Here is a 26,002-nt window from a genome sequence, read left to right as displayed (position 1 = left end):
TTGAAGGATTGGCTCTTTCGGGGTTCACAGATTATACAGCAAACACACATACACCCACTACCTGGATTCTACAGTTAACATTTTACAACATTTGCTTTATCCCATCTTTCCCTCTATCCATTTATTAATCCATTTTTATCTTATGAGGCAATTCAAAGTAAGTTATAGATACCAGTACACTGTACTGCTAAACACTTCAGCATGTGTATCATAAAGTAAAGCTTAATATTTGTTTATGGTTCTTTTTTTGGAGGTAAATTTTATATATGGTGAGATGTACAGGTGGTATTTACAAGTCAAGTTGTGGGTAGCCATTTATTGAATTTGTTTTTTTAAAAAGTAGATGCCAGCTTTCTGCTGAAGTTCTCTGCCATTCCATCCATTTTCTTGAACATTTCTATTGTTATTTTAAAGTCCCTGTTTTAAAATTTCAGTAGCGGGATAACTGTGGTGATGCTTCTACCAATATCTTTTCCCCCATTGGTTTTTGGCATTTGATTATATTTCTTGTTAGACTGACAACTTTGTTTTTTAGCATTGGTCCTTGGGTGTGAAAAATTCTTGACACGTGCTGTTCAATATGGTAGCCACTAATCACTGTGGCTGGCTGGCTATGTTTATCTGTCTGTCTGTCTGTCTATCTATCTATCTATCTAATCTATCTATTCTATCGAGGGTCTTGCTGTGTCACCCAGGCTGGAGTACAGTGGCACCATCTTGGCTCACTGTAACTTCCACATCCCAGGTTCAAGTGATTCTCCTGCCTCTCAGCCTCCTGAGTAGCTGGGATTACAGGTGTGCACCACCATGACCCAGTTAATTTTTGTATTTTTAGTAGAGATGGGGTTTTGCTATGTTGGGCAGGCTGGTCTCAAACTTCTGGCCTCAAGTGATTGGCCCAGCTTGGCCTCCCAGAGTGCTTGGATTACAGGCGTAAGCCACCGTGCCCAGCCTATTTAAGTTGAAATTAATTAAAATTAAATAAATTTTGCAATTCAATTCCTCAGTTACATTAGCCACATTTCAGGTGCCCAATAGCTACATGTGCAGATAGAGATAGTACAAATAGTACAGATAAGGAACATTTCCATTGTTGCGAAAGTTCTGTAGGACAGCGGTATGCTAGTGAGTCTACATGAAATCTTCCTCCAGAGAAAATGCAGTTTTATGCTGGAAGGCAGATCAAGTAGGTAGGTCATGTTATTCTAAGGGAGACCGGTCTGTTTCAGTTTGTCTTTGTTCTAGTAGTTCAGTCCTTTGTGGTTTTGCTTGAAAAGCCTGAGGCATCTGCCAAGGCCCGTCTTCCTTGGTAGGTTCTGAATTCCAGGTTTTGTTTTGCCAGCCCGGTGGGATGGCTGCAGGCTCTTGACTACTACTTTCTGTTCAGCCTGTATGCCTTACTTTGAATTGGTGACTACCTTAAGGATATATAAGGCTCACTTTAGTAAGTTTTCTCTTTACTCTGGGGTTTTATTCTCTCAGGTCCTGGCTGTCTTGTCTGTTCTCTGATGACTATGCACATTGTTTTTTAAATTGTTTTTTGTTTTTTTGAGATGAAGTCTTGCTCTATGGCCCAGGCTAGAGTACAGTGGTAAGATCACAGCTCACCACAGCATTGACTCCCTGGGCTCCGGTGATCCTCCCATCTCAGCCTCCTGAGTGGCTAGGACCACAGGCATGTGCCTCTACACCTGACTCATTTTCTCATTTTGTGTAGAGACGAAGTCTTGCAGGCCAGACTGGTCTCAACTGCTGGGCTCATGTGATCCTCTAACCTTGGCCTCCCAAAGTGGCAGGATTACAGGTGTCAGCCACCATGCCTGGCCTTTTTTGTTTGTTTGTTTGTTTTTCAATAGACTATTTTGTAGAGTAGTTTTAGGTTCGCAGACAAATTGAGCAGAAAATACTGAGTTCTGTATACCCCCCGCCTCTGTACACATATAGCCTGCCACTATTGACATCCTGTACCACAGTGCACATTTGTTAGAATTGATAAACCTCCACTGATGCATTGCTATCACGCAAAGTCGGAAAACACACCCTTTTTTGTTTTTGTTTTTAAAGAGTTGAAGTCTTGGCCATATGCAGTGGCATATACCTGTAATCCCAGCACTTTGGGAGGCTGAGGCAGGAGGATCACTCCAGGAGTTCATGACCAGCTTGGGCAACATAGCAAGACCCTGTTTCTACACACACACACACACACACACACACCACAAAAAAATACACCTTTTAATTTTTTTGTATGTGTGTGTTTTGTAGAGACAGGGTCTTGCTATGTTGCCCAGGATGGTCTTGAACTCCTGGCCTCAAGCTATCCTTCTGCCTCAGCATCTGGAGAAGCTCCAACTACAGATGTGCACCACTGTGTGGCTACACACAGCTATTTTTATGTGTATATTTTTTCTAGCTTTATAGTTGTTCAGTATCCTTCCATTTTCTTTATTAGACAATATAATTCAGTATATTTGAAGGTGCCTTGATGGCTTCTGGCAGTTCTCTAGACTGTTATTTGTTGGGATTACTGGTTTTGTTAGGAAATTATGCAGGGTGTGTTATGTGGAGGAGTGTTATATTTTCATGTTCACTTTAATCCCACTCTTCTAGATATAGAAGTTGATTAATTTTGTTGGCTATTTCGTATGATATCAAAAACCTGAGAATTTCATTTAAAATACAGATTAAAATGGAATGTATTTGGGGAGCATTGTGTCTGTATATTTTGTGTTCATTGAATATATCTTTAAGGAGTGATTTAAGTTTGTAAAAGATTCTGCCAGGGGTTGTATGAAATATACAAATGAGAGACAGTTTCTGATCTTTCCAGTCTTCTTAACAGAGTTGATAAGATACATATATAAATATTGTGAGGACTCTTTGTAGAGGGCATATTTTATTTCTAATATGGTTTACAATTTAAGTCTAAGTTTTTGTCTTGCCACTATCATTTATTGACCCTGGGGAAATCACTCAAGCACTCTTAACTTGTGATGCTTTTGGGTTTAAGGGAGATTAGTTATGTGCCAAGTGCTTTACTTGGTTTTATTGTCACAATAATCTGGAAAGGCAAGTATATCTCTCATTTACAAATGTATGAATTGAGGCTGCAGTGACGTTTACAATTCACATAAGGCATTGAATTTGTAAGTAATTGCCAGAGTTGGGATTTGAATTCAGTTCTGTTACTCCAAAGTCTGTATTTATTTGATTATACCAGCACATAACAGTTGTTCTAAGAATCATTAATAGGTGTTACTTGAAAAATTGATGGTAATAATATGTTTTCTAATAAGCGCTTTGAAAAAATCAAGTGTAAGATAGCATCACTCCTGTAGTAATCCTGCTAAAAATTAACTGAATTTTCATATGAGAAAATATTAAACAAACACCAATTGAAGGATATTATACAAAATAACTGGTATGTATTCTTAGAAAATGACAGTGTCATGAAAACCACAGAAATACCAAGGAGCTATTTCAGATAAGCAAAACTAAAGAAACATGAATCTGGGATTTTTTTTTTTAAGTATTGTGACATTATTGGGACAGTTGGCAACACTGAACTGTAATATCATGTTAATTTCCTGATTTTGACAAATATACTGTAGCTATGCAAGAGCTTGTTTTGGGGAAGTATACACTGAATGAAGCATTTAGAAGTAAAGGGGTACAGTGTCGCCACTTAACTCTCAAACAGTTCAGAAAAATTATATTTGTGTGTGTATATAAAAGAGAGAGAGTTAAGGCAAATGGAGTAAAGTGTTAACATTTGGGGAATCTAGTTGAGGGGTATTATCAGAATTGTGCTATTTTTTGCAACTTTTCTGTAAGTCTAAAATTATGTCAACATGATCAGTTATAAGGAAAAAAAAAGTATAGGAAAAATACTAATGATTTGTCTAGCTGTTAAGTGATAATTTAACTTTAAGAAATGGTGTGCTCCGGAGCACCATGAGATTATGTGAGATCACCTGATGAACCAGTGTCATTTTCTATGTGCTCATTTATGCACAAGTACCTGGTCTTATGGTTAAATAATGTGTTTATTTTATTTTTTATTTATTTATTTTTTTAAAATTTTTTTGAGAGATAGGGTCCAGGCTGGAGTGCAGTGGTATAAAGACAGCTCACTGCAACCTTGACTTCGTGAGCTCATGCGATCCTCCTGTCTCGGCTTCCCAAGTAGCTGGGACTGCAGGTGTGCATGATGTTGCTTGTATAGATGGGGCCTTGCTATGTGCCCAGGCCGGTCTTGTACTCCTGGGCTAAAGCAGTCCTCCTGCCATGGACTCCCAAGATGCTGGGATTACAGGTATGAGCCACTGCACCTGGCTGAATAATGTATTTAATAGTTCATAAAATAAAAAATGATTTCTCTACATGGTGGTGAGGAGCTTGGACTGTCACTCAGACTGCATAGGTTTGTATAAGCCCCACCTTTCACTAACTGAGAGATCGTGAAAAGTTACTTTTGCGCTTAGTTTTCTCCTGTCTAAAATGGGATAATGTATCTACCTCAAAGGGTTTTGTTAGGATTAAGTGAGATAATGAATGTAAAACATTTAGCACAGAATCTGACTCTAGGCTGGGGAGGGCGGCTCATACCTGTAATCCCAGTACTTTGAGAGGCCTAGGTGGGTGGATCACTTGAGGTCAGGAGTTCAAGAGCAGCCTGGCCAATGTGGTAAAAACCTGTCTCTACTAAAAATACAAAAAAATTTAGCCAGGCATGGTGGCGGGTGCCTATAATCCCAGCTACTTGGGAAGTTGAGGCAGGAGAATTGCTTGAACCTGGCAGGCAGAGGTTGCAGTGAGCTGAGATTGTGTCACTGCACTCCAGCCTAGGTGGCAGAGAGAGACTCCATCTCAAAAAAAAAAAAAAAAAAACGAATAAAGAATCTGACTCTAATAGTACTCAATCACATTTTAAATTATTGTTAATAATTATTACAAAGTTAGAAAGTTAAATCACTTATTGCAGTTAAATAATTTTTGTTGTCTGATTTAGCCTAAATATACCTAATAGATTATGAGCCTCTGTTGGTGTTTTACTGATGATACATTATAATTTTAAATATACTTCATAGTCAGATAAATTTAAGACATAATTAGATTGTTCCATACTTACCTCCTAGTCACCTGTAAAATAAGGATACTTACATTTATTTTGTTATGTCATACAATAAGATATTCGAAAAGATTGTAAAATCCAAATGCAATACAAATATGTAGCACTAATAATATAGTGCTGTGATATATATGAGCTGTGATAATCATACATTAATTTTTCGACATTAACATGTGAAGAACAGATACATGCTACCTCAGTTACTGACATGTTTTGTCTTTATTTTCCACAGATACTTTTTGTGTTACCCTACCAATCTGGTCCCTTAGCTTCTCTCTCTTGATATATGTTAGTAATGTTCTCACAGTCTTCTCTTACATATCATGAGATTTTTGATAGAATCTTGCTCTGTTGCCCAGGCTGGAGTGCAGTGGCGTGATCTTGACTCACTGCAACCTTGGCCTCCCGGGCTCAAGCAATTCTCATGCCTCAGCCTCCCGAGTAGCTGGGATTACAGGCACGTGCCACCACACCTGGCTAATTTTTGTATTTTTAGTAGAGATGGGGCTTCACCATGTTGGCCAGGATGGCCTTGATCTCCTGACCTCGTGATCCACCTGCCTCGGCCTCCCAAAGTGCTGGGATTACAGGCGTGAGCCATGCTCCTGGCCCTAGCTAAGTTATTTATTTGTAGAGACAAGGTCTTGCTGTGTTGCCAAGCCTTGTCTCGAACTTCTGGACTCAAGCTGTCTGCCTGCCTTGGCCTCCCAAAGTGATGGGATTACAGATGTGAGCCGCTGTGCCTGGCCCTGACTCCTATTTTTATAAAATATTAGGTATTGATCAGTCATAGAAATGCAAATTATTGCTGTATTCATCTCTTTTGGTATTGGGCTGTGAACTATATTTGTGGCATATTGGTAACAAATATTAAATCTTTGCTGTCTTCTATCCTCCATCTCTTGAGTTTAAAATTTAATAGGCTTTGAAAATATTTGTTATTGCTGTTATTCTTTGTACTTGGTGCTTTGATCTGGATCATTGTCCTGCATACTTAAAAGATGAAGTGGCCTTTCAATAAGGATATTTTTAATTGTGATATTTTTAGTCTAAGACACAAACTACATTTGAATGAGTATCTATTTCAACATGTAATCACAACATGGATAGTTGTGGTTATAGAGTCGTAAAAACAATCTACATGAAGGTCCAGTATTCTGTAGTGATGTTATTTCTTATTATATCAAAAACATTCATAACAAAAAATATTTGTAGAAGCGGTTGATCATCTGTTTTGAAATCTGTCTACCTTTCTAAGAATGTTGAGGGTTTGCTGCTTGTTTTAAAAAAGCACCATTCTGTGGGATATTGAAAAAGCTGCTTTAACCTGAAATAAACTCACTAGTAGTATTTTGACAGTCATCCTTCTGTTAAAGTTCCACTTGTGAAAATGCTGTTCTATATTTTCATAAATTTTAGTTGCATTATGATTTGGAAGGAGTCTTGCAGGTACTCTAGTGTAAGTTCCCCTGTTATGCTAGAAGAGTCTCCTTTATGGTATCCTCTACACAGCGATAGAACCTCGAAGGGACATCTCCAATATTCCTTTCCCTCTGAGGCAACACATTCCCACTTCAAATACATGTATTAGAAAATTGTTCCTGGCTGGGCATGGTGGCTCATACCTGTATTCCCAGAAATTTGGGAGGCTGAGGTAAGGGGATCACTTGAGGCCAGGAGTTCGAGACCAGCCTGGGCAATGTAGCAAGACCATGTCTCTACAAAAAATAAAAAACATTAGCTGGGCATGGTGGTGCACGCCTGTAGTCCCAGCTACTTGGGATGCTGGAGGGAGGAGGATTGCCAGACTCTGGAGGTTGAGACTGCAGTGAGCTATGATTGCATCACTGCACTCCAGCCTGGGCTATAGAGCAAGACCCCATCACAAAACAACAACAAAAAACCCAGAAAGTTGTTCCTTATAATAAATAAAAATAAATAAGATTCACTTAAGATCTAATTTGATACTTATAATAAGAAAACTAGTAAACTCCTATACAGTCTCAAGGACTGACAATTTTAAACATTAATCTTTTTTTATTATGCATTTAATTAATTAAATTTTTTTGAGACAGAGCCTTGCTCTGTTGTCCTGGCTGGTGCCATCTTGCTTGCTGCAACCTCCGCCTGCTAGGTTCAAGGAATTCTCATGCCTCAGCCTCCCTAATAGCTGGAATTACAGGTGTGTACCACCGTGCCTAATTTTTGTATTTTTAGTAGAGATGGGGTTTTGCCATATTGGCCAAGGCTGGTTTTGAACTCTTGACCTCAAGTGATCCTCCTGCCTCAGCCTCCCAAAGTGCTGGGATTACAGGCGTGAGCCAGTGTGCCTGGCCCTAATTTTTTTTTTTTTTTGAGTCTTGCTCTGTTGCCCAGGCTGCAGTTCAGTGGCACAGTCTGAGCTCCCTGCAGTCTCACTCAGGCTGTCCTCCCACCTCAGCTCCCCAAGTAGCTGGGACCACAGGCACACACCACCACGCTCAGCTAATATTTTTTAAAAATTGTTTTGTAGAGACGGAGTCTCCATATATTATCTGGGGTGGTCTTGACCTCCTGGCTCAAGTGATCCCTCCCAGCTTGGCCTCCCAAAGAGTTGGGATTACAGTCGTGAGCCACTGCACCTGGCCAATCTTATTTTATAGTATGAGATGCTTGTTTTAGAAACAATAAAATATTGTGGAAATATATAGCATTTCCTACTCCTTGCCAGGTTGATTCCTCATTGATAATTGCCGATACAACTTAGGCGTGTATCCTTCTGTTTGCTGTGCTTGTACAAACACTTGTTTGTCTGTGCCTGCATTTTATAACCACTTTAGGTCTTTGCTGTCTTTTGTTACAAGTATAGGGCTTTAACTTGTAAGAATTTGTTGAGTGCATGATGAATTGGTATCTGTGACTAATCACACCTATTGACTAGTAGATGGTCACATCCACTGTTGAGCTCATCTCCTAACTGCCTCTGTAAAAAGATGTTACAGTTGTCTTTAGGAACTCTGTGTCTCCCAAAATAAGAGCTTTGTTTTAACTAAGAAGTATTTTAGAGGATGTCTATGTATTTGATGTGAAAGATTTTTTATGGTTAAGATGAGTAAATGCTTAAAGAACAGGAAGAGTTCAGTAAAATGTCTGCTAGAATTCTCTTAAGTATGTTATATTTTACATTTCCTGATTAGTTTTAAAATCAAAGGTGATAGGTTTAAAGAAAAAGAGGAGATTATTGAGAAATGCAGCATCTAAGTGTGAGTACTTCCATTAAGATAAAAGTCCAATAGTTTTTTTTCTTAAATTTTTTTTATTTTTATTTTTTATAGAGTTGGGGGTCTCACTATGTTGCCCAGGCTGGTTTCGAACTCCTGACCTCAAGCAGTCCTCCCATGTTGGCCACCCAAAATGCTGGGATTATAGGCGTGAGTGAGCCACAGTGACTGGCCTAAAAGTTCAGTAGTTTTAGGGATCATAGGAATTATTTATTTTAAGGTGTAGTGGTTAAAAGCATGGATTTTGAGTTCTAACTATACCTCTTACTAGCTGTGTGACCTTAGGCAAGTTACTTACCCTTTGTCTGTTTCTTCATCTATTAAAAGTATTTATATGAATATCAAATTGGTTAATACTTATAAAATGCTTAGAACATTGCTTGGTTCATAGTATTATGTTGGTACTTTATTACTGTTACTGTATATTTTAAAAACGATTTATATAGGATGAAAAGTTTGGTTTAAAAAATGCCAGCAAAATCTCTTTGTCTCTTCCCCTTTTCTTTTGATTGTCATAGAAATCTAAAGACTAGCTAATCATAAAAGGAACATAACAAATGTTTTCTCACATTATAGAACTATTAGAAAATATAGGTCAGTATTTTCCTGCTCTGTAGAAAATAAAATCAGAGGATATCTTTATTGAATTGCCAAAAATTACTTCTGGGCCAATTTCTAGGTTTTCTGTTCATTTGGTTTCCTGTGTTTCTTTGAATCAAAAGGTTTTATGATTTCAGATGAAATGGAATAGAGAAAGAGGCTTTAGAATCAGGGGTTTAAATTTAAATTCCAGTCCCACCACTTTCTGAGTAACTTTGGGCAGTGTATTTGTTATCTGTTGCTGTGTGACAAATAATTCCAAAATTTGGTTGCTTCAGAAACAATGATTTATTATTTCTCATTCTGTGGATTGGCTGTACTCAACCCAGGGGTTCTTCTGTTTCATGTAGAACATTTTGTTTACCCACATTTTTGGTCTTGGGTAGAAGAAAAATGCAGTAATCTGTTTTTAAAACATTTTCTTTAAATGAAATTATGCTCATGCCTGTAATCCCAGCACTTTGGGAGGCTGAGGCGGGTGGATCATGAGATCAAGAGATTGAGACCATCCTGGCCAATATTGTGAAACCCCATCTCTACTAAAAATACAAAAAATTAGCTGGGTGTGGTGGCAGGCACCTGTAATCCCAGCTACTTGGGAGGCTGAGGCAGGAGAATTGCTTGAACCCGGGAGGCGGAGGTTGCAGTGAGCCAAGATTGTGCCATTGCACTCCAGCCTGGGCAAAAAGAGCGAAACTCCATCTCAAAAAAAAAAAAAAAAAAAAAAAAAGTCACGATACCTGGCACATTGTTAAAGCTCAGTAAATAGTATTTTTTTAAATTTTGTAGTCATAAAACAGTTGTCCCCAATGCAAAATGGCTATGTAAGAGTCCACTGGTTCATACTCGTTCAGCTCATATCGGTGATGTTTAACAACATTTTCTTTGTTTTCCTGAATGAATGATGTATGCTATTAGCTTTTGTTGGTTGATCAATTCATTGAGCAAATAATGAAGTGTTTTATGTGTTGGGAATATAGCATTAAAAGAATTAAAGTTCTTGCCCCCATGGAATTTATATTCTAGCGGGGGCAGAGAGGAAATAGATAATAAGCCAGCGTATTTATCCGTTAATGACAAGTGGTATAGAGAACAGTCAAGCAGGATAAAGAAAGAAAGCCAAGTGCCATGTGTTGGTGAGGGTTTACTCTTCTATTTAAGGTGGTCAGGGAAGGCCTTTCTATTAACATGACTGTTAAGCAGTAACACAAAGTAAGAGGAAGGGATCAAGTCTTGTATTCTCCCTGCCTGGTACTCTCTTCTCCCAGATATTTTTAAATGCAAAGGTCTTGAGGCAGGAACTATGGTTTGAAACAGTAAGGAGGCTAATGTGGCTGGACCAGAGCAAGCAAGTGGGAGAATGGTAGGAAGTTTCAGATGTAGGTAAGGGCTGCCCCTTGTAGGCCATTGTGAGGAATTGATATAGGAAGCTATCAGGGTTTTGAGGAGAAGAGTGACATGGTCTAATTTATGTATTAAATGGATCACTCAAGCTGCTAGATTGAGAATAGATGGCAGAGGGTAAGGACAGAAGCAAAGAAGAACAGGAAGCTCTTGTAATAACAGATGAAGGTGATGGGGGGGTTGGATTAGAGTGGTAACAGTAAAGGTGGTTACATTGTGAGGAATTTGACTTTTACTGTGATAGGAAGCCAGTTGGGATTTTGAGGAGTGGAGTGACATGGTCTGATTTGTGTACTAAATGGATCACTCAGACTGCTAGAATGAGAAGAGTTGGTAGAGGATAAGGACAGAAGCAAGAAGAGTTAGGAAGCTCTTGCAGTAATCCAGATGAGAGGTGATGGTGGTTTGGATCAGGGTGGTAGCAGTAAAGGTAGTTACATTCTATTAATAGATACACCGTATTTTGAAGATAGAGTCAATGGAATTTGCTGATGTGGGAAGTGAGAAAAAGAGGAGTTAAATTTGATTCTCACAGGTTGTGGGCCTGAGAAACTGAAAGGACAGAATTGTCGTTTACTGACATGGGTAAGACTGTGAGAGAAGTGAGTTTGGGGGAATTAGGAGTTTTTCTGAACACATTCAGTTTGAGATGCCTAATAAACATTCAAGAAGAAGTGCTGAGCAGACAATTGGATTCACAAGTCTGGAGTTAAAAGAGAGAGGTCTGAGTTGGAGGTGTACCTTTGGGAATCTTAAGAATAGAGGTGGTTATTTAAAAACATGTGACAGGATGAGATCATGTAAGGGAGGTCAGTGCACATAGAGAGGATAGAAGCCCAGAGACTGAGGCTTCAGATACCCCAAAGTTTAAACGTTGGGAAAATGAAACAGAACTAGTGAAGCAATCTGAAAAGGGTGTGCTAGTGAGATAAGGAGGAGAACGAAGAGTTCTGGTGCCCTGGAATTCAAGTGCAGGTAGATTAATAATCAGCTGTGTTAAATACTGCAAGTCAAGTAGATTGAGGACGTAGTGAATGCAGTGGTTTAGTGACCTTGATAAGAGCTATCTGGGTGGAACGATAGGGTAATGAAAGCCTTTTTGAATGAGTTCAAGATGGGGGTGGAGTTGGAGGCAGCTTGTATAAACAGTGCTTTCAAGAAGGATTGGTGTAAAATGGGAACAGAAAAAGGGGTGATGGCTGAAGGAGGATATATAATCAAGAGTTTTTTTATTCTCCTTTATTTTTCCAAGATGGAGATCTAGAATTGTCCTATAGAGAAAGAGATATTGGTAATGAGGGTGGGAAATTGGAGTGATGTACTTCAGTAGGTGAGCATGGATGTCTTAGATAGAAGCATTACACTGACAGCTGCAAGTGGTCTAGTAGATGTGGTAAGAATGTGGAAGCTGTCTTTCAAATTACATCTATTTATTTTAGTAAAGTAGAATACAAGGACAACAGTGAGGATGAGGAGGAGGTGGAGGTTTGAAAAGAGGAAGTGTGAAGTAGGACAGTGAGTATGAATAGTTCACAGGAATGTATATACTGCTTTACATTTCACACACATTCTTACTTAGTCCTTTAGATAATCTTCTGAGTGTGTAAGGTTAGTAAAACTCTGTTTTAAAAATGAAAATACTAAGGCTTAGGTTAATTACTCGCTATTAGGGGGAGAGCTGTGTATCTACTCCTGAGTATTTGAAATCTAGCTCTATTTAGGTGATTTTTATTATGTGAAATCAGTGCTTCCTTACCAGGCTCCAGTATTTGTCTTCCCAGAGCTTTTCTTCATACATTCCCAACTTTTTATTTTTATTATTATTTTTTGAGACACAGAGTCTCGCTCTGTCACCCAGGCTGGAGTGCAGTGGCACGATCTTGGCTCACTGCAAGCTCCGCCTCCCGGGTTCACACCATTCTCCTGCCTCAGCCTCCCAAGTAGCTGGGACTACAGGTGCTTGCCACCACACCTGGCTAATTTTTTATATTTTTAGTAGAGATGGGGTTTCACCGTGTTAGCCAGGATGGTCTCGATCTCCTGACCTCGTGATCTGCCCGCCTCGGCCTCCCAAAGTGCTGGGCTTACAGGCATGAGCCACCGCACCTGGCCATTACATTCCCAACTTTTTAGTACTACTGTAACATAAAGTTCAATGAAATTCGCTCAAAGGGAATTGCATCCATGATCCATGTTCTTTTATATTGGATTGCCAGTATATGAGCAAGAGGTTCTTACTATTTTCTTTTAGTCGCCTAGAGGTTTGAAAAATGAATAGGACAAGATTAGCTCAATCATAAAGGCTGTTGCACTGGACAAAGTAGAAAGAAAAATCAATAGTTCCTTTAAAAACTAGTGCCCATAGCCAAGGGCTCACACCTGTAATCCCAGCACTTCAGGAGGCCGAAGCAGGCGAATCACTTGAGGCCAGGAGTTTGAGACCAGCCTGGCCAACATGGTGAAACCTCATCTTTACTAAAAACACAAAAATTAGCCTGGCATGGTGGCACATGCCTGTAGTCCCAGCTACTCGGGAGGCTGAGGCAGCAGAATTGCTTGAACCCAGAAGGCGGAGATTGCAGTAAGCCAAGGTTGCGCCACTGCACTCCAGCCTGGGTGACAGAGCAAGACTCTGTCTCAGAAAAAAAACTAGAAAAATGAGTGGCCACTGTTTCCCTTTTGAATATATGTTCCATCAAAGGCATTTTCTTCCTGAATAGGCCAGTTCTGTCTGAGGCCATACTTGTTCTTCATGTAGACCCTCTCTACTCTGACCTTCCTGAGCACTGGAGTGTGTTCTTCTCAGCATCCTGGTGAGCTGACACGGCCTGTCCTGTTAACAGCTCGTTTTCTATAATAGACAAAAAGTAGAAACAACCCGAATGTCCATTACCCGATGAATGGATAAATAAAATATTGTATACAAGGGAATATTATTCAGCAATAAAAATAAATGAAGTGCAGATATGTGTTAAAATATGGTTGAACACTGAAAACATTATGCCAAGTGAAAGAAGCCAGTCACAAAGACTACGTATTATGGGATTTCATTTATTTATTTATTTATTTATTATTTATTTATTTTTTCGAAGACAGAGTCTAGCTCTGGTCGCCCAGGCTGGAGTGCAGCGGCGTGATCTCGGCTCACTGCAACCTTCGCCTCCCAGTCTCAAGCAATTCTTCTGCCTCAGCCTCCCAAGTAGCTGGGATTACAGGTGCACACCACCACACCTGGCTAATTTTTGTATTTTAGTAGAGACAGAGTTTCACCATGTTTGCCAGGCCAGTCTTGAACTCCTGACCTCAAGTGATCCTCCCGGCTTGGCCTCCAAAAGTGCTGGGATTACAGGCATGAGCCACCACGTACGGCTGGATTCCATTTATATGAAATGTCCAGAATAGGCGAATCTATAGAGACAGAAAGTGGATTTGTGGTGGCCTAATGATGGAGAAGTTTGGGGAAGTGGGGGAGTGACTTCTAGTGGATAAAATGAAAATTGTTTTTCAACTTAACCACTTTAACATAAGTTTTATATCAGTGCTTCAAGATTTTAGAGTAAAAGGATTGATAAATTCAACTAAAAGCACATGGCAAAAAATTAAAAAGGAAAAGAAATGGCATTTCAGACGTAGATTGGCTTTATCACATGCCCTAAACTGTTGTGTTTATGGTTTTCAAACTTACCTTCTAACTGTGAGTTATTATTTATAGAGTGGGAGAAACAGGTTTAGTTGTATTCTCCATTCAACTGGCATGTTTAATTTGCGCCTTGACTGTTCTACAAAAGTACAAATGATGTCTCTTCTCTGCAATATCCTTAGTACTGCCACATACACATGCCCAGAGGATAAGAGTTAAAGTAGATGAAAAAAGTGGAAGAACTTTCTGTAGGAGTAGGACAGAAAATTTCTGTGAGTGGTCCACTAGTCAGAATTCCTGCTATGGTCTTTTCCATACACAAGTATATTTAGCCCATGGGAGGAATTTGAGAGCCAATTAAGATGAAACCAGTAAACTAAGCTTTATTCACTACTGACAGACGGATGTATTCTTTCAATGCATGGTTTATTTTTTAAAGCGTATTGTGTTGTAAACTGGCTGGTAGAACTGTCATGTCTCTGGCAGTTTCATCTAGATTTTAAATGCTTTCAGGCATTGCTTCCCAACTTTCCGCATGCTATGGTATGATATACATAGAAAATGCATGGCATGCTACGGTTAACTGGGGAGAATTTGGTCTTGTTTGTAGGGGAATTAGTGAAGAAATTTACTGCATTTTCTCTATGATAGATAACGTATTGTGAAATGAAATGCAGAAGCTTTTAGGAAGCTAGTTGTGGCAGCTGTGAAAGTGTGCCACTCAGAATCCCCTTCAAGAGAGTCCCCTGTGTAGAGCAGCTGGCTGCGAGCCTCCAGCTGCTGCACTTTCAGATGTGCTGCAGTGCTCAGGCTGAGGCCATACTTCCTTTGGGCCCCTTCCCACCAATGACCAGGCACAGTGGGAGGCACTAGAGTTGGGCTATTCTTGCTTGATGGGAGGTTCCTCATACAGATAATGTTTGCTTAGGGACTTGGTATTGGCCTAACGGAGACTTTCTCACAACTGCACTGCTGTGGGAGGTTCTTTGTACCCAACTACTCCTTGGCCTCTCTTCTTCCATCCTCAGACCCTGCTCAAGTTTCTCCTCACCTCCTTCTGCTTCCTCTGCCTGTATGCTGCCCAGGCATCTTCCCCAACAAATTTCTGATGTATCTAATTTGCTTCTCAGAGGATCTGAACTAATGCAATAATAGACAGTGAACTTGTATAAAACTCCCAGTTAAAACTCTTTTGTATTTTAAAATGGGAAACTTGAATTTGCTTCTGTGAGTGTAACTTTTGTATCTTAGGTTTTATGTTTGAATGGCTATGTGTAATTCCTGATCAAGATTTTGTAAAGATGACTCTGTATTCTTGTTGTCACCATCAGTTAGAAACTTGACTTATTCATTAAATGGTAGCACATGGCAGAAGGAATTTGTTGCTCTTTGTCTGTCAGAAGCTCTTTTCTTACTGTTAACAGAATTAAAATGATTTCAGTCTCTTTAAATGGTATACCTTAGGTGCTGTTATTGTGTTACTTTCCTTTATTGCCAAATGCGATACTGAAAATTTCTACACCGAAAAATTTCAAATCCTATGAAGAATTTTTCATATTAAATATTTCAAAATAATCATAAAACTTTTATACACACAGTAATAGGCCCATCATTAGTCTTACTGATTTTTGTTTCGCATTCAGATTAGTATATGGTTAACATTGGTAGTGAATCTCATTTCCACGCCGTACTTTCAAAACTGCATTTTTGCTTTGAATCTTTTTTAGTATAGGTTAATATATGCCCTTTATAAACTTTTGTGCCCCGTTCTCTTTCTTTCTGCCTAGACTTCTGTATTTGAAGGCCCAGTCCAAAACCAGACCGTACTCTGATACTTTTCTTTGTGTGACTCAACCTATGTTGAAATGATTTATTTGAGAAATGTTTACTGAATGCATATTCTTTACAAGGTTCTGGGTACACAAATAATGAACAAAAAGGGATAAGGTCTCCATCTTTGATAGCTTTTTTTGGTACAATATTGTGAATATATAGGATTAATAACTTAGTGCAGCTTCCTTTTTTTAAAAATCTTTCTACAACACGTTTTAGCATTTGATTATACCTAAATATAATTAATGTGTATACATCCATATACACACTTGAATATTTTGTCAAAAGAATGAAAACTTCTTATAACCATGTTTTGAAGATCTTTTATACCTCATAGAATCTCCCCGTGGCTCTTGTTTTCAACAAATGCCTGTGGATTGGTTAAGGTTCTACTGAATCTTAAGTATTATTTACAGCAGAGATGGGGCCAGGAGTAGAATATTCACTGGACAGATCCCAAGTCTGTAGTAGAAAACAACTTGTTCATTATCCTCTGAATTTCCTTTGCCAGATGAGTTGTAGGGAAGAAATGGGGTGGTCCTCCCATTGGTCTAACTTCTTGAGTGTAGGACTTTGGTTCTCAACTTTGGCTATATGTTGAAGCCACTCTTGATTCCTAAGTCTAATCCCCAGGGTTTCTGATTTAATTGGTGTGGGGTGTGGCCAGGACCAAATAATTGTAATGTGCAGCCAAGATTGAGAACCACTGCCTTAGGAGATGACAACCCCCAGTCTCAGTTAAGAAATTAGCAGGCTCATTTTGCTTAACTCTAGATAATATATGTACTGAGAAGGTCTGGGAACCATCCCAATAGTAATGAGGATCCATAGCTCCCTGATTTTTTTTTCAAAGATCTATTCTATACGAAAAGATACCAGAGATCCTCAGAGAAATAGCTGTTTCTAGGACTGGAGCAGGGAAAGAACAAGATGCGCCTGGAATATCTTGCTGTGTCAGAAAGCAAAGAAATAATCAGAGATTATTGTCAGAAGAACATAAAAGTCTGAGGGAGTTATGACTGGTCAAATCTGGGGTTTTTTTTTTTTTCCCCTGAGACAGAGCCTGGCTCTGTCCCTCAGGCTGGAGTGCAGTGGCACAATCTCAGCTCACTGCAGCTTGGACCTCCTGGGCTCAAGCGACCCTCCCACCTCAGTCTCCCAAGTAGCTGGGACTACAGGTGCAGACCATCACCCTGGCTAATTAAAAAAAATTTTTTCTTTTTTTGGAGAGATGAGGTCTCATTATGTTGCCCAGGCTGGTCTGGAACTCTTGGGCTCAAACAATCCTACCACGTTGGCCTCCCAGAGTGCTGGGATTACAGGTGTGAGCTACCACGCCAAATCTGGGAAAATTTGAGAATCAAAATAAATAATTATAGTCATGGATTATAACTCATTGAATAAAGTAGGAGTCCTTTAATCTGTACTCATACAGGTAAATAAATGAAAAAAATGAAAGTTTGATAAGAAATGGATTATTTATATAGTTTCAAATTGAGATCCCACAAAAACTTAATTAGAAAAAGTAGGAACTTAGTAGTGGAGAAATATAGCAGATATCATGTGATCAAAGTAAAAATTATTAGTAATGGAACATATCAGAATTGCATGCCTAATAAGATACAATGAGAAAACATGATCACTTCTGTGGTATTCCTCTGAATCTAATTATGAGGAAACATCAGACAAACCCACACTGAGGGACGTTTCTTCAAATATCTGGCCTGTAATATGTTATACAAAGGTCATGGAAATCTAGACAAAACTTAGGAATTATTCCATATTGAAAAAGACTGAAAGAGATAGGACAACTAAATGCAATGCATGATCCTGAGTTTGGATCCTTTTGCCAAAAAGGACGGTATTAGTATAATTGGCCAAACTTAATTGGAGTCTGAAGCTTAGAAGGTGGAGATGTATCAGTGTTCATTTCCAGATTTTGATGATTGTATTGTGGTTATGTAGGAGAATATTCTTGTTTGTAGGAACTATAAAGTATACAGAAATTTGGCAAGTTATTCTCAAGTGATTAAAGGAAAAAATATGTACTGTTCTTGCAACTTCTCTGTAAGATTGAGATTGTTTTAAAATTAAACACACATGCACACACTAATCTAGGATAACTGATACGTATGACTTCTTTGGAATTACACAGCTGTACATGGGGTCTGTCTTAGAACGTGAATCTTCTCAAGGGAAATCCATATGAAGGTGCAACATAATTTATCTAGGAATAATATGTTGCTTGGAGTACCTTTCCCAAATGACCAAACCCTTTTAAGTGCTGAAATGCTTTTTAACTATTTTGTTATATGCTGTATACTTGTCTGCCTTTTAAGACAGAATACACTGAATTTAGTTTAATCTCTTGGATGACTAATGGCTCCAATTAGGTAAATATTTATTACTGTATTCTGAAGTAATATCTAGGTCTAGATTCACTTTTAGCCTTTGAGGGTTTTGCTTTGTTTTTGTTTTCTCTCTCAATGTCTGGTTTTCAGTTCTGCTGATGTCATAATATGTATTTAGTAGTTTGCCAGTTCTCTTCCTATTGTGTTATTTCTGATCTGCTGTAGTCTTAAAAACAAGATGTATGTTTTTCCTTTTTCAAAAAATGTTATGTTAATAAAACTATAAGGCAAAAGGATTACCGTGGAAGAGACTTTATTACAGAAATGTTGTACTCATAGTATCCCTTTCAGATTAATTCAGGATTATGTCTAGGTTTCAGAGTTCTGAAATAGTGAAGAGTTCCTATACATAGAATGTGATACCTCTGTCATTTTACCAACTTCCTAGAATGCCAGTTGAAATTAGGTAATTTTAGAGAAAAACCACCCTGATTTTTGTTTTAATTTTAAATTTCAGAGCTCCAGAAATTATATTGGGGTTGCCATTTTGTGAAGCCATAGACATGTGGTCATTGGGATGTGTGATTGCAGAATTATTTCTTGGATGGCCGCTCTACCCAGGAGCCTTGGAGTATGATCAGGTAACAAATAATGATAATCTAATAGAATTGGTAGAAAGTAAAGAATAATAACAGACTTACAGGAACACATGGCTGCAGGTGTACAGTACACTGGAAAGTCTTTTTAACATAAAGTGGCAGAATCTGGGATCTTGTAGAATTGATTTTGAAAACTGTTTTATAATGCTGAAGTAAGTTTTCATAAAGTTACAGCCTATAGAGTCTCAAAACCAGTTTTGTAAAATTATTGGGAAAATTTTATACTGTAAACATATAAAAGGTTGGATTGTGTGTCCATTTAATTAATTGTGCCTTGCTTGGGTGACAAACTTTGATGATGTGTGAAACGTCAGCCCCTCCCAAGGCATAGAAGCTCCTAAAAGGTGTTAAAACTTTTGGTCTTAAACCAACTGCCATTATTGGTGTTTTAAATACCTCAGTAACTTGAACCCTTCTCAGTCTTTTTAGCTGTTTTGAGTGGTGCTGAAATTCTCTTTTAGCACTGTTTAATGATTCTCAGTAGAATTCAGCAAATTACCTTATTAAGCACACTTTTCATGGTAGTTTTCAGGTATATTCATTAGCCTTTCTGTACTATTAAATAGTGTTGTTTGCTAGTAGTCTTAAATATTAATACCAAGATTATTTTTTGGAGAAACTGCCATCTTATTTATTATTCTTTGAGTATCTTTGAGATAATGTACTCAACTCATTCTAATAGAAAATGCTAGTCAAAATCAACAAAGTAGTTACATTAATTTTGTCATTCTGATTAGTGAATATTTTTATTTATATGATATTTAACTTTCAAACAAGAAAAAATAGAAAATAGAAGAATTTAAAGCACCTATTACATAATCATGATTATAGCCTTGTATTTTAGGGCTATTTTCTCTATTAAGAGGAAAAAGAGAGGTAATTAATTTAGGTGACTTAAATGTTCCTGAGATGACTCTGTCATTTAATACTGATTATTAGATTAGATGTTATCATTGACTTTAATCTCTTGTCATCATCCATGAACCTTCCCTTTTAGGTTAGGTTTTGCATATTCTCTACCTTCCCTCCTCCATGTTCAGGATTCCACTGGGTTTCTGTAAAATTTTCCATACATCCTGTCTTCTTTCAGCTTTGTACCCAATTACTAGCTTTGATACAGGTGCGAGACTACCGTCAGTTCTGAACGAGTTAGTAATTGAATCAGAGTCCCGTAATCCTTTAGCTGTTGGAATACTGAGGCACCAGTAAAATGCTAGAAATACACCCTTGGCTTTGTAGATTAGCCTATGGCATGCATAGTACCCTGAAGCAGGACACCCTCTAGTGGCAATTTCAAGTTGATGTGTTATTATACTCGATTAGGACTTCACAATTCATCTTGGACAACTGATGTTAGTATTGAAAAGGACCCCAGAGATTACCCAGTGACTGCCCCCTTTTCATTTTATAAAGGAGAAAACTGAGGCCCAGAAAAATGAATTCATTTGTCAAAAGTCACAATAGTAATTTTAAAGACAAAGCCTTGACCAAAACTCAGTTTTTCTAAATTTTATAATGAATGTTTGTTTTTTTTTAAACTAAACTTGGAACAGGTATTATCTGATCCAGATTGACAATGTTTTCAGGATGTATATTACCAAAGGGATTAAAAAAAGTCATTGGCCCTTCGCATATAGCATCAATAGTCTCACAGTTCAGTGGGGTTTTTTTTGTGTGTTTGTTTGTTTGTTTTTCTTTTTTCTTTTGAGATGAAGTGTCGCTCTGTCGCCCAGGCTGGAGTGCAGTGGCGTGATCTCAGCTCACTGCAACATCCACCTCCCGGGTTCAAGCGATTCTTCTGCCTCAGCCTCCCGAGTAGCTGGGATTACAGGCACGCACCACCATGCCCGGCTAATTTTTGTATTTTTAGTAGAGACGGGGTTTCACCATGTTGGCCAGGCTGGTCTCGAACTCTTGACCTTGTGATTTGCCTGCCTCGGCCTCCCAAAGTGTTGGGATTACAGGCGTGAGCCACTGTGCCCTGCCCACAGTTCAGTGTTTTAAAATATTTTACAAAATACATGAATGCAAAGCAAATAAATTGTAGTGATTTTGTGGGCGTCTTTGTTTTGGCCCTAATCTGGGACTTTAAACTCATTTTCAAGCATGGTATTTGTTATAAAGGCTTTGATAAATTTTGATAATTTTTTTTTTTTTCCTATCAATCTTGGTTTGGGACTTTCAAGTGCTTTTTTTTTTTTTTTTTTTGCACTTGTTAAAATGTTCACGTTTTTCTTTTTTCTTTTTCTTTTTCTTTTTTGAGACAGGGTCTCACTCTGTCGCCCAGGCCTGAGTGCACTGGTTCCATCTCGGCTCACTGCAACCTCTGCCTCATAGGTTCAAGCAATTTTTCCACCTCAGCCTCCTTAGTAGCTGGGACTACAGGTGTGTGCCACCATGCCTGGCTAATTTTTTATTTTTAGTAGAGACGGGGTTTCATCATATTGACCAGGCAGGTCTTAAACTCCTGACCTCAAATGATCCACCCGCCTTGGCCTCCCAAAGTGTTGGGAATACAGGCGTGAGCCACTGCGCCTGGCCACATATGTTTCTCAGAACAGCTTTAGTCTGTTTATTAATGTGTTTGACTTTCATAGATTTTCCCCATCTTCCTAGATTATGATCACCTAATGTTAGGATGTGAAAGGGCCACCAGTAGGGTATGTCTCTCTCTATTATCTGTTCCTTATTCCAGTAATCAGCTGCCTAGATATACTTGGACACCCCAACTGGGGAGTTGGTATTTTTTTTTTAGACAGGGTCTCAGTCTGTCATCTAGGCTGGAATGCAGTGGCATGATCATAGCTCACTGCAATCTTGAACTACTGGGCTCAAGGAATCCTCCTACCTCAGGCTGTGCCCAGTAGCTGGGGATACAGGTGTGCACCAGCATGCCTGACTCATTTTTAGTTTTTTGTAGAGATGGGGTCTCTTTCTCTATGTTGCCCAAGCTGGTCTCAAAGTCCTGGGCTTAAGCGATCCTCCTGCCTGGACCTCCAAACATGCTGGGATTACAGGTGTGAGCCACTGCACCTGGCCTGGCAGTTTTTTTCTAATTACTATTTTTTGCCTTATAGTGGCAGTACAGTGGGCAATAGTAATATTAACTAATTAATGCTTACTGAGCTCTTTTATGTACTAGGAACTGCTGTTAACACTTTATATTAACTCATTTAATGCTCGTAACAACCCTGTGAAGTACACACTACTGTTGTCTCCATTTTATAGATGTAAACTAAAGAGTTCTTAACAGTATATCATATTCTTCTTTAGAGACAGAGTCTTTCTCTGTTGCCCTGGATGGAGTGCAGTGGCAGGAACATGGTTTACTGCAAACTTGAACTCGTGGGCTCAAGTGGTCCTCCTGCCTAAGCCTCCCAAAGTGTTGCAATAACAGGCACGAGCCACCGCGCCTGGCCAAATTATTATATTTTTAAAAGCCAAATTTGAGTCAGCAGGAAAAATTTTCAAAGTATTTTAATTCTTCATTATAGGGTTTATGCTCTAGCCCTTTAATCATATTTATCATCTCTTAAAACCTTTCCAATGCCATTTTCTCTTTGGATTTTAGATTCTGTAAGTAGACCCTGACCGTGTTGAAAATTTATAATTTCATATTTTCTTGTATGTGCATTTTATTTCCATTTATATAGACATCTATATTTAGTATGTGTGTTTAGGGAAGATCCTACCCACCAGTTGTTACAGTGCGTGAATCCCTTCCTGTCTTGATTGTAGATAAACTGTCTTATTAGTGTTCTATTTACAGGACTTATATTTACTAGGGAAATATCAAAAGTATTCTAGGGAATTAAGGACTATTTTATGGATGGATGGATGGATGGATGGATGGATGGATGGATGGATGGATGAATGGATGGATAGATGGATAGACGAATGGACAGTAGTTGGTAAATGTTGATTATTTCTCCAAAATGTTTGTTGGAGTTTAGATAGAATGTTATCCAGAACAACTAAGAGTCTGACTTTATATTCAAATTATATTTGGTAATTTCAAGTTTTATGTAAGAAAAATAAAGTTCACCATTTCAACTGCAGAGAAAATAAATCTTTCAAGATTTCTATTTTTGTCAGGCTATTTAGCAAAGAGACCCACACAAGCTGGCCCAAATAAGGGGACATTTATTTATATGTGTGGATGTATTAGGCCATTTGCATTGCTATAAAGGAATACCTGAGTAATTTATAAAGAAAAGAGATTTAATTGTCTCACAGTTCTGCAGGCTGTACAAGCATGGCTCCAGCATGTGCTTCTGGTGAGGGTCTTAGGAAGCTTACAATCATGGCAGAAGGGAAGGGGAATAGGAGCAAGAGATGGGGGAGATGGGTACTACACACTTTGAAACAACCAGATCTTGAGAGAACTCACTGTTGGGGGGACAGCACCAAACCATTCATGAGGTATCGGCCCCCATTACCCAAACACCTCCCACCAGGCCCTACCTCCAACACTGGGGATTATATTTCAACATGAGATTTGGAGGGGACAAACATTCAAACTATATCAGTGGACTATCACAAGGATCTAAGAATGGAACTATAATATGACCGGGATTTGTAAAGTTTGGAATTGAAGGTGCTTTTCAAAGCAAGGCGACACTAGAGGAATTAACAGGTGTCGGTAGAACTTCACTGGTACTGGACCATCAGTGTGACTTGGCTGTTCTTCAAGTGCCTTTGTCTATTCTGATCTGAGTTTCTGCTCACCTTACCTTTGATTAGGTTACATGACCATAAAACTCCAGCTCTACCTGTAACCCTTTAGCTCATCCCCCAAGAGTCATTGGTATTTCTTAGTTCACATTTCTGACATAGTTAATCTGATTGACTTAGTTTTCTTCTAGTTGAGTTCATGAGGCCAATTTAGAATTACGTGTCAGATTCCCATTCTTCATCCACTGGAGATGGAGGAAGGCAAACATATTTATATATTAGGGGTTCTAGATGGAACATTTTTCTCTTCAAAAGACTGGGCAGGCAGTATGACAAGTAATAAACTCAGATTTTCACTGGCCACTTTTTGTTTGTTTGTTTGTTTGTTTTTTGTTTTACAGAGCCATCTCAACTCCTGAGGTACATTAATTGCTCTATTCTCTTTGCTTTTTTAGCACTTTGTTTTCTTCTTCACAATGGCTTACTAGCTTAATTGCAGATTATATGCTTAAATATTTTTCTGTTCTACTGAATTGTGCTTTTGAAGATTGGCACCATATTTTATTTATCTACATGTCTTTAGCATCTAGCAAATAATAGATGCTCTGTTTGTTGAAATTGAATTGTTGATGGCTTTTCTGTCTGATGCAGCATCTAGGCACCAAACTCTTAGTACTTTTTCCTTCCATTTTTCTGTTTTCTTAAAATAAGGAATTTAGCTACTTAGTGGGTGGGAGGTGGGGAGAAAGAGCAGCACTTTAATGAAATGAAGCCAGTTTGTAATGTGGAAGTTTTCGTTGTCATTTTATATAAAATCGGGGGTACAAATGTGGATAAAACAGACTTATTGGAAGGCACACAATCTAGTAGGGAAAATGGGCATGTAAAAAATTGTAATATAGTTATAATAATTATAAATGCATGTTCTAGGTGTGATGATAGCACAGAGTAGAGTAATTACCTCTGCTTGGCATCGTCAGGGATGGCTTTATAGAGGAGAAGATTCTTGAGCTGAGTCTTGAAGAAGGAATAGTAAAAGTTTGTCTTGTGGATTTGGTGAAAGGGGGAATATGTATGTTGGATAAGTAGAAGTTCGAGAACAATATAGGAAAGAGAAACTGGCCCATGTGGTTTGACATGGTGCCAGTTGGTGCCGAAGTACCAGGAGAATATAAAAAGGCAGGGAATATAGTTGGAGGGCCTGTTTGCTAGGGTTAGAGAGGTCTGGAATTGATCCTCTAGGTCAGGAGTGTCCAGCCTTTTGGCTTCCCTGGGCCACATTGGAAGAAGAAAAATTGTCTTGGGCCACACATAAGATACACTAAAATTAATGATAGCTGATGAGCTTAAAAAAAAATCACAAAAAAATCTCATAATGTTTTAAGAAAGTTTACAAATTTGTATTGGACCTCATGTAGCCCCTGGGCCGGGGCTGCTGGTTGGACAAGCTTGCTCTAGGCAGTAAAGGGTTATTAAGTAATTTTACACAAGTGACTAACAGATGCACATTTTGCCAGAATGTTTGGCGGTAGTGTGAATAATGAATTGGGGGTGATCGGGTAAGGACATTAGGAGAGACTGGAGGCAGGTAGAATAATCAGGAGGCTTGTGAAATTGTATAACTCAGAATTGAAGAGGATCTGAGGTAGGGATGGAGAGGAGGGGACAGTTGTGAAAAATGTTAATGAAGTAAAATTGTTAGGCTTTTGGATGTTGGGGGAGCATGATGAGGAAGAGGTACAGGGCATCAATTTCAGGTTTCTGATTTGTGTGGATGGTGTTGCTATTAACCATAGGAGGAAAATACATTAGGATTAGCAGATCTGTGGGCAAATCAGTTTAGGATATATTCAGTTGGAGGTACTAGAGTCCAGCCAGGTTGAAAGTTTCAATAAGCGGTTGGGTCTGGAGCTCCAGAGCTAGAGCCAAAGATTGAGGCACAGATTTAGCAATAAAATTGTGGGCACTTAGGACTTGTAGAGGGAAAAAAGAAAGACAAGACTCTGGAAAGCAGTGTTATATAAAGAACAAACAGAGGAACACAGTTAAAGACTGTCAGGAAGTAGAAGAGACCCAGAAAAGCATGGCGTCGTGGAAATTGAATGAGCGGTTTTTATGTAAAATGGTAGTAGCCATTAGTATCAAAGTAAAATAAGGATTTATATGTGATTATTAAACATGTCTGTTACTAACAGGCCATTACTTATCTTAATACCATATCATGAGGGTGATGAGACTAAAATTCAGATTGCAGTGTGTTGAGGTGTGAATGGGAAGTGAAATAATATAGGCTACTATTTTAAGGGTGAGACGAGAGAGTTAAGTAGTTAAGGGAGGTTTACTTTTTTTTTTTTTTTAGGATAGAAGATATTGAACATTTTTGTATTTGGTGGGGAGAGAGCTCAGAGGGAGGAAGAAATAGAAGATGCAGAAGAGGATGGACTAATTGATGG

General features: G+C 38.7%; 1 protein-coding gene across 2 annotated transcripts in view; it reads left to right on the top strand.

Moving 5' to 3' along the window:
* The window catches only part of HIPK3 (homeodomain interacting protein kinase 3), a 100,320-nt gene that overhangs the window by 52,919 nt on the left and 21,399 nt on the right, over nt 1-26,002 (top strand). For both annotated transcript variants that reach the window (XM_054438204.2, XM_054438203.2), the window contains exon 3: nt 18,734-18,857. In XM_054438204.2, the coding sequence (XP_054294179.2) occupies nt 18,734-18,857 (124 nt within the window). The remainder of the gene's footprint in view (nt 1-18,733; nt 18,858-26,002) is intronic.

The sequence above is a fragment of the Pongo pygmaeus genome, chromosome 9 (assembly GCF_028885625.2).
Source record: "Pongo pygmaeus isolate AG05252 chromosome 9, NHGRI_mPonPyg2-v2.0_pri, whole genome shotgun sequence".
Lineage (NCBI taxonomy): Eukaryota > Metazoa > Chordata > Mammalia > Primates > Hominidae > Pongo > Pongo pygmaeus.
Note: the sequence above shows the minus strand (reverse complement) of the source record. Positions and strands in the feature narration are given on the sequence as shown.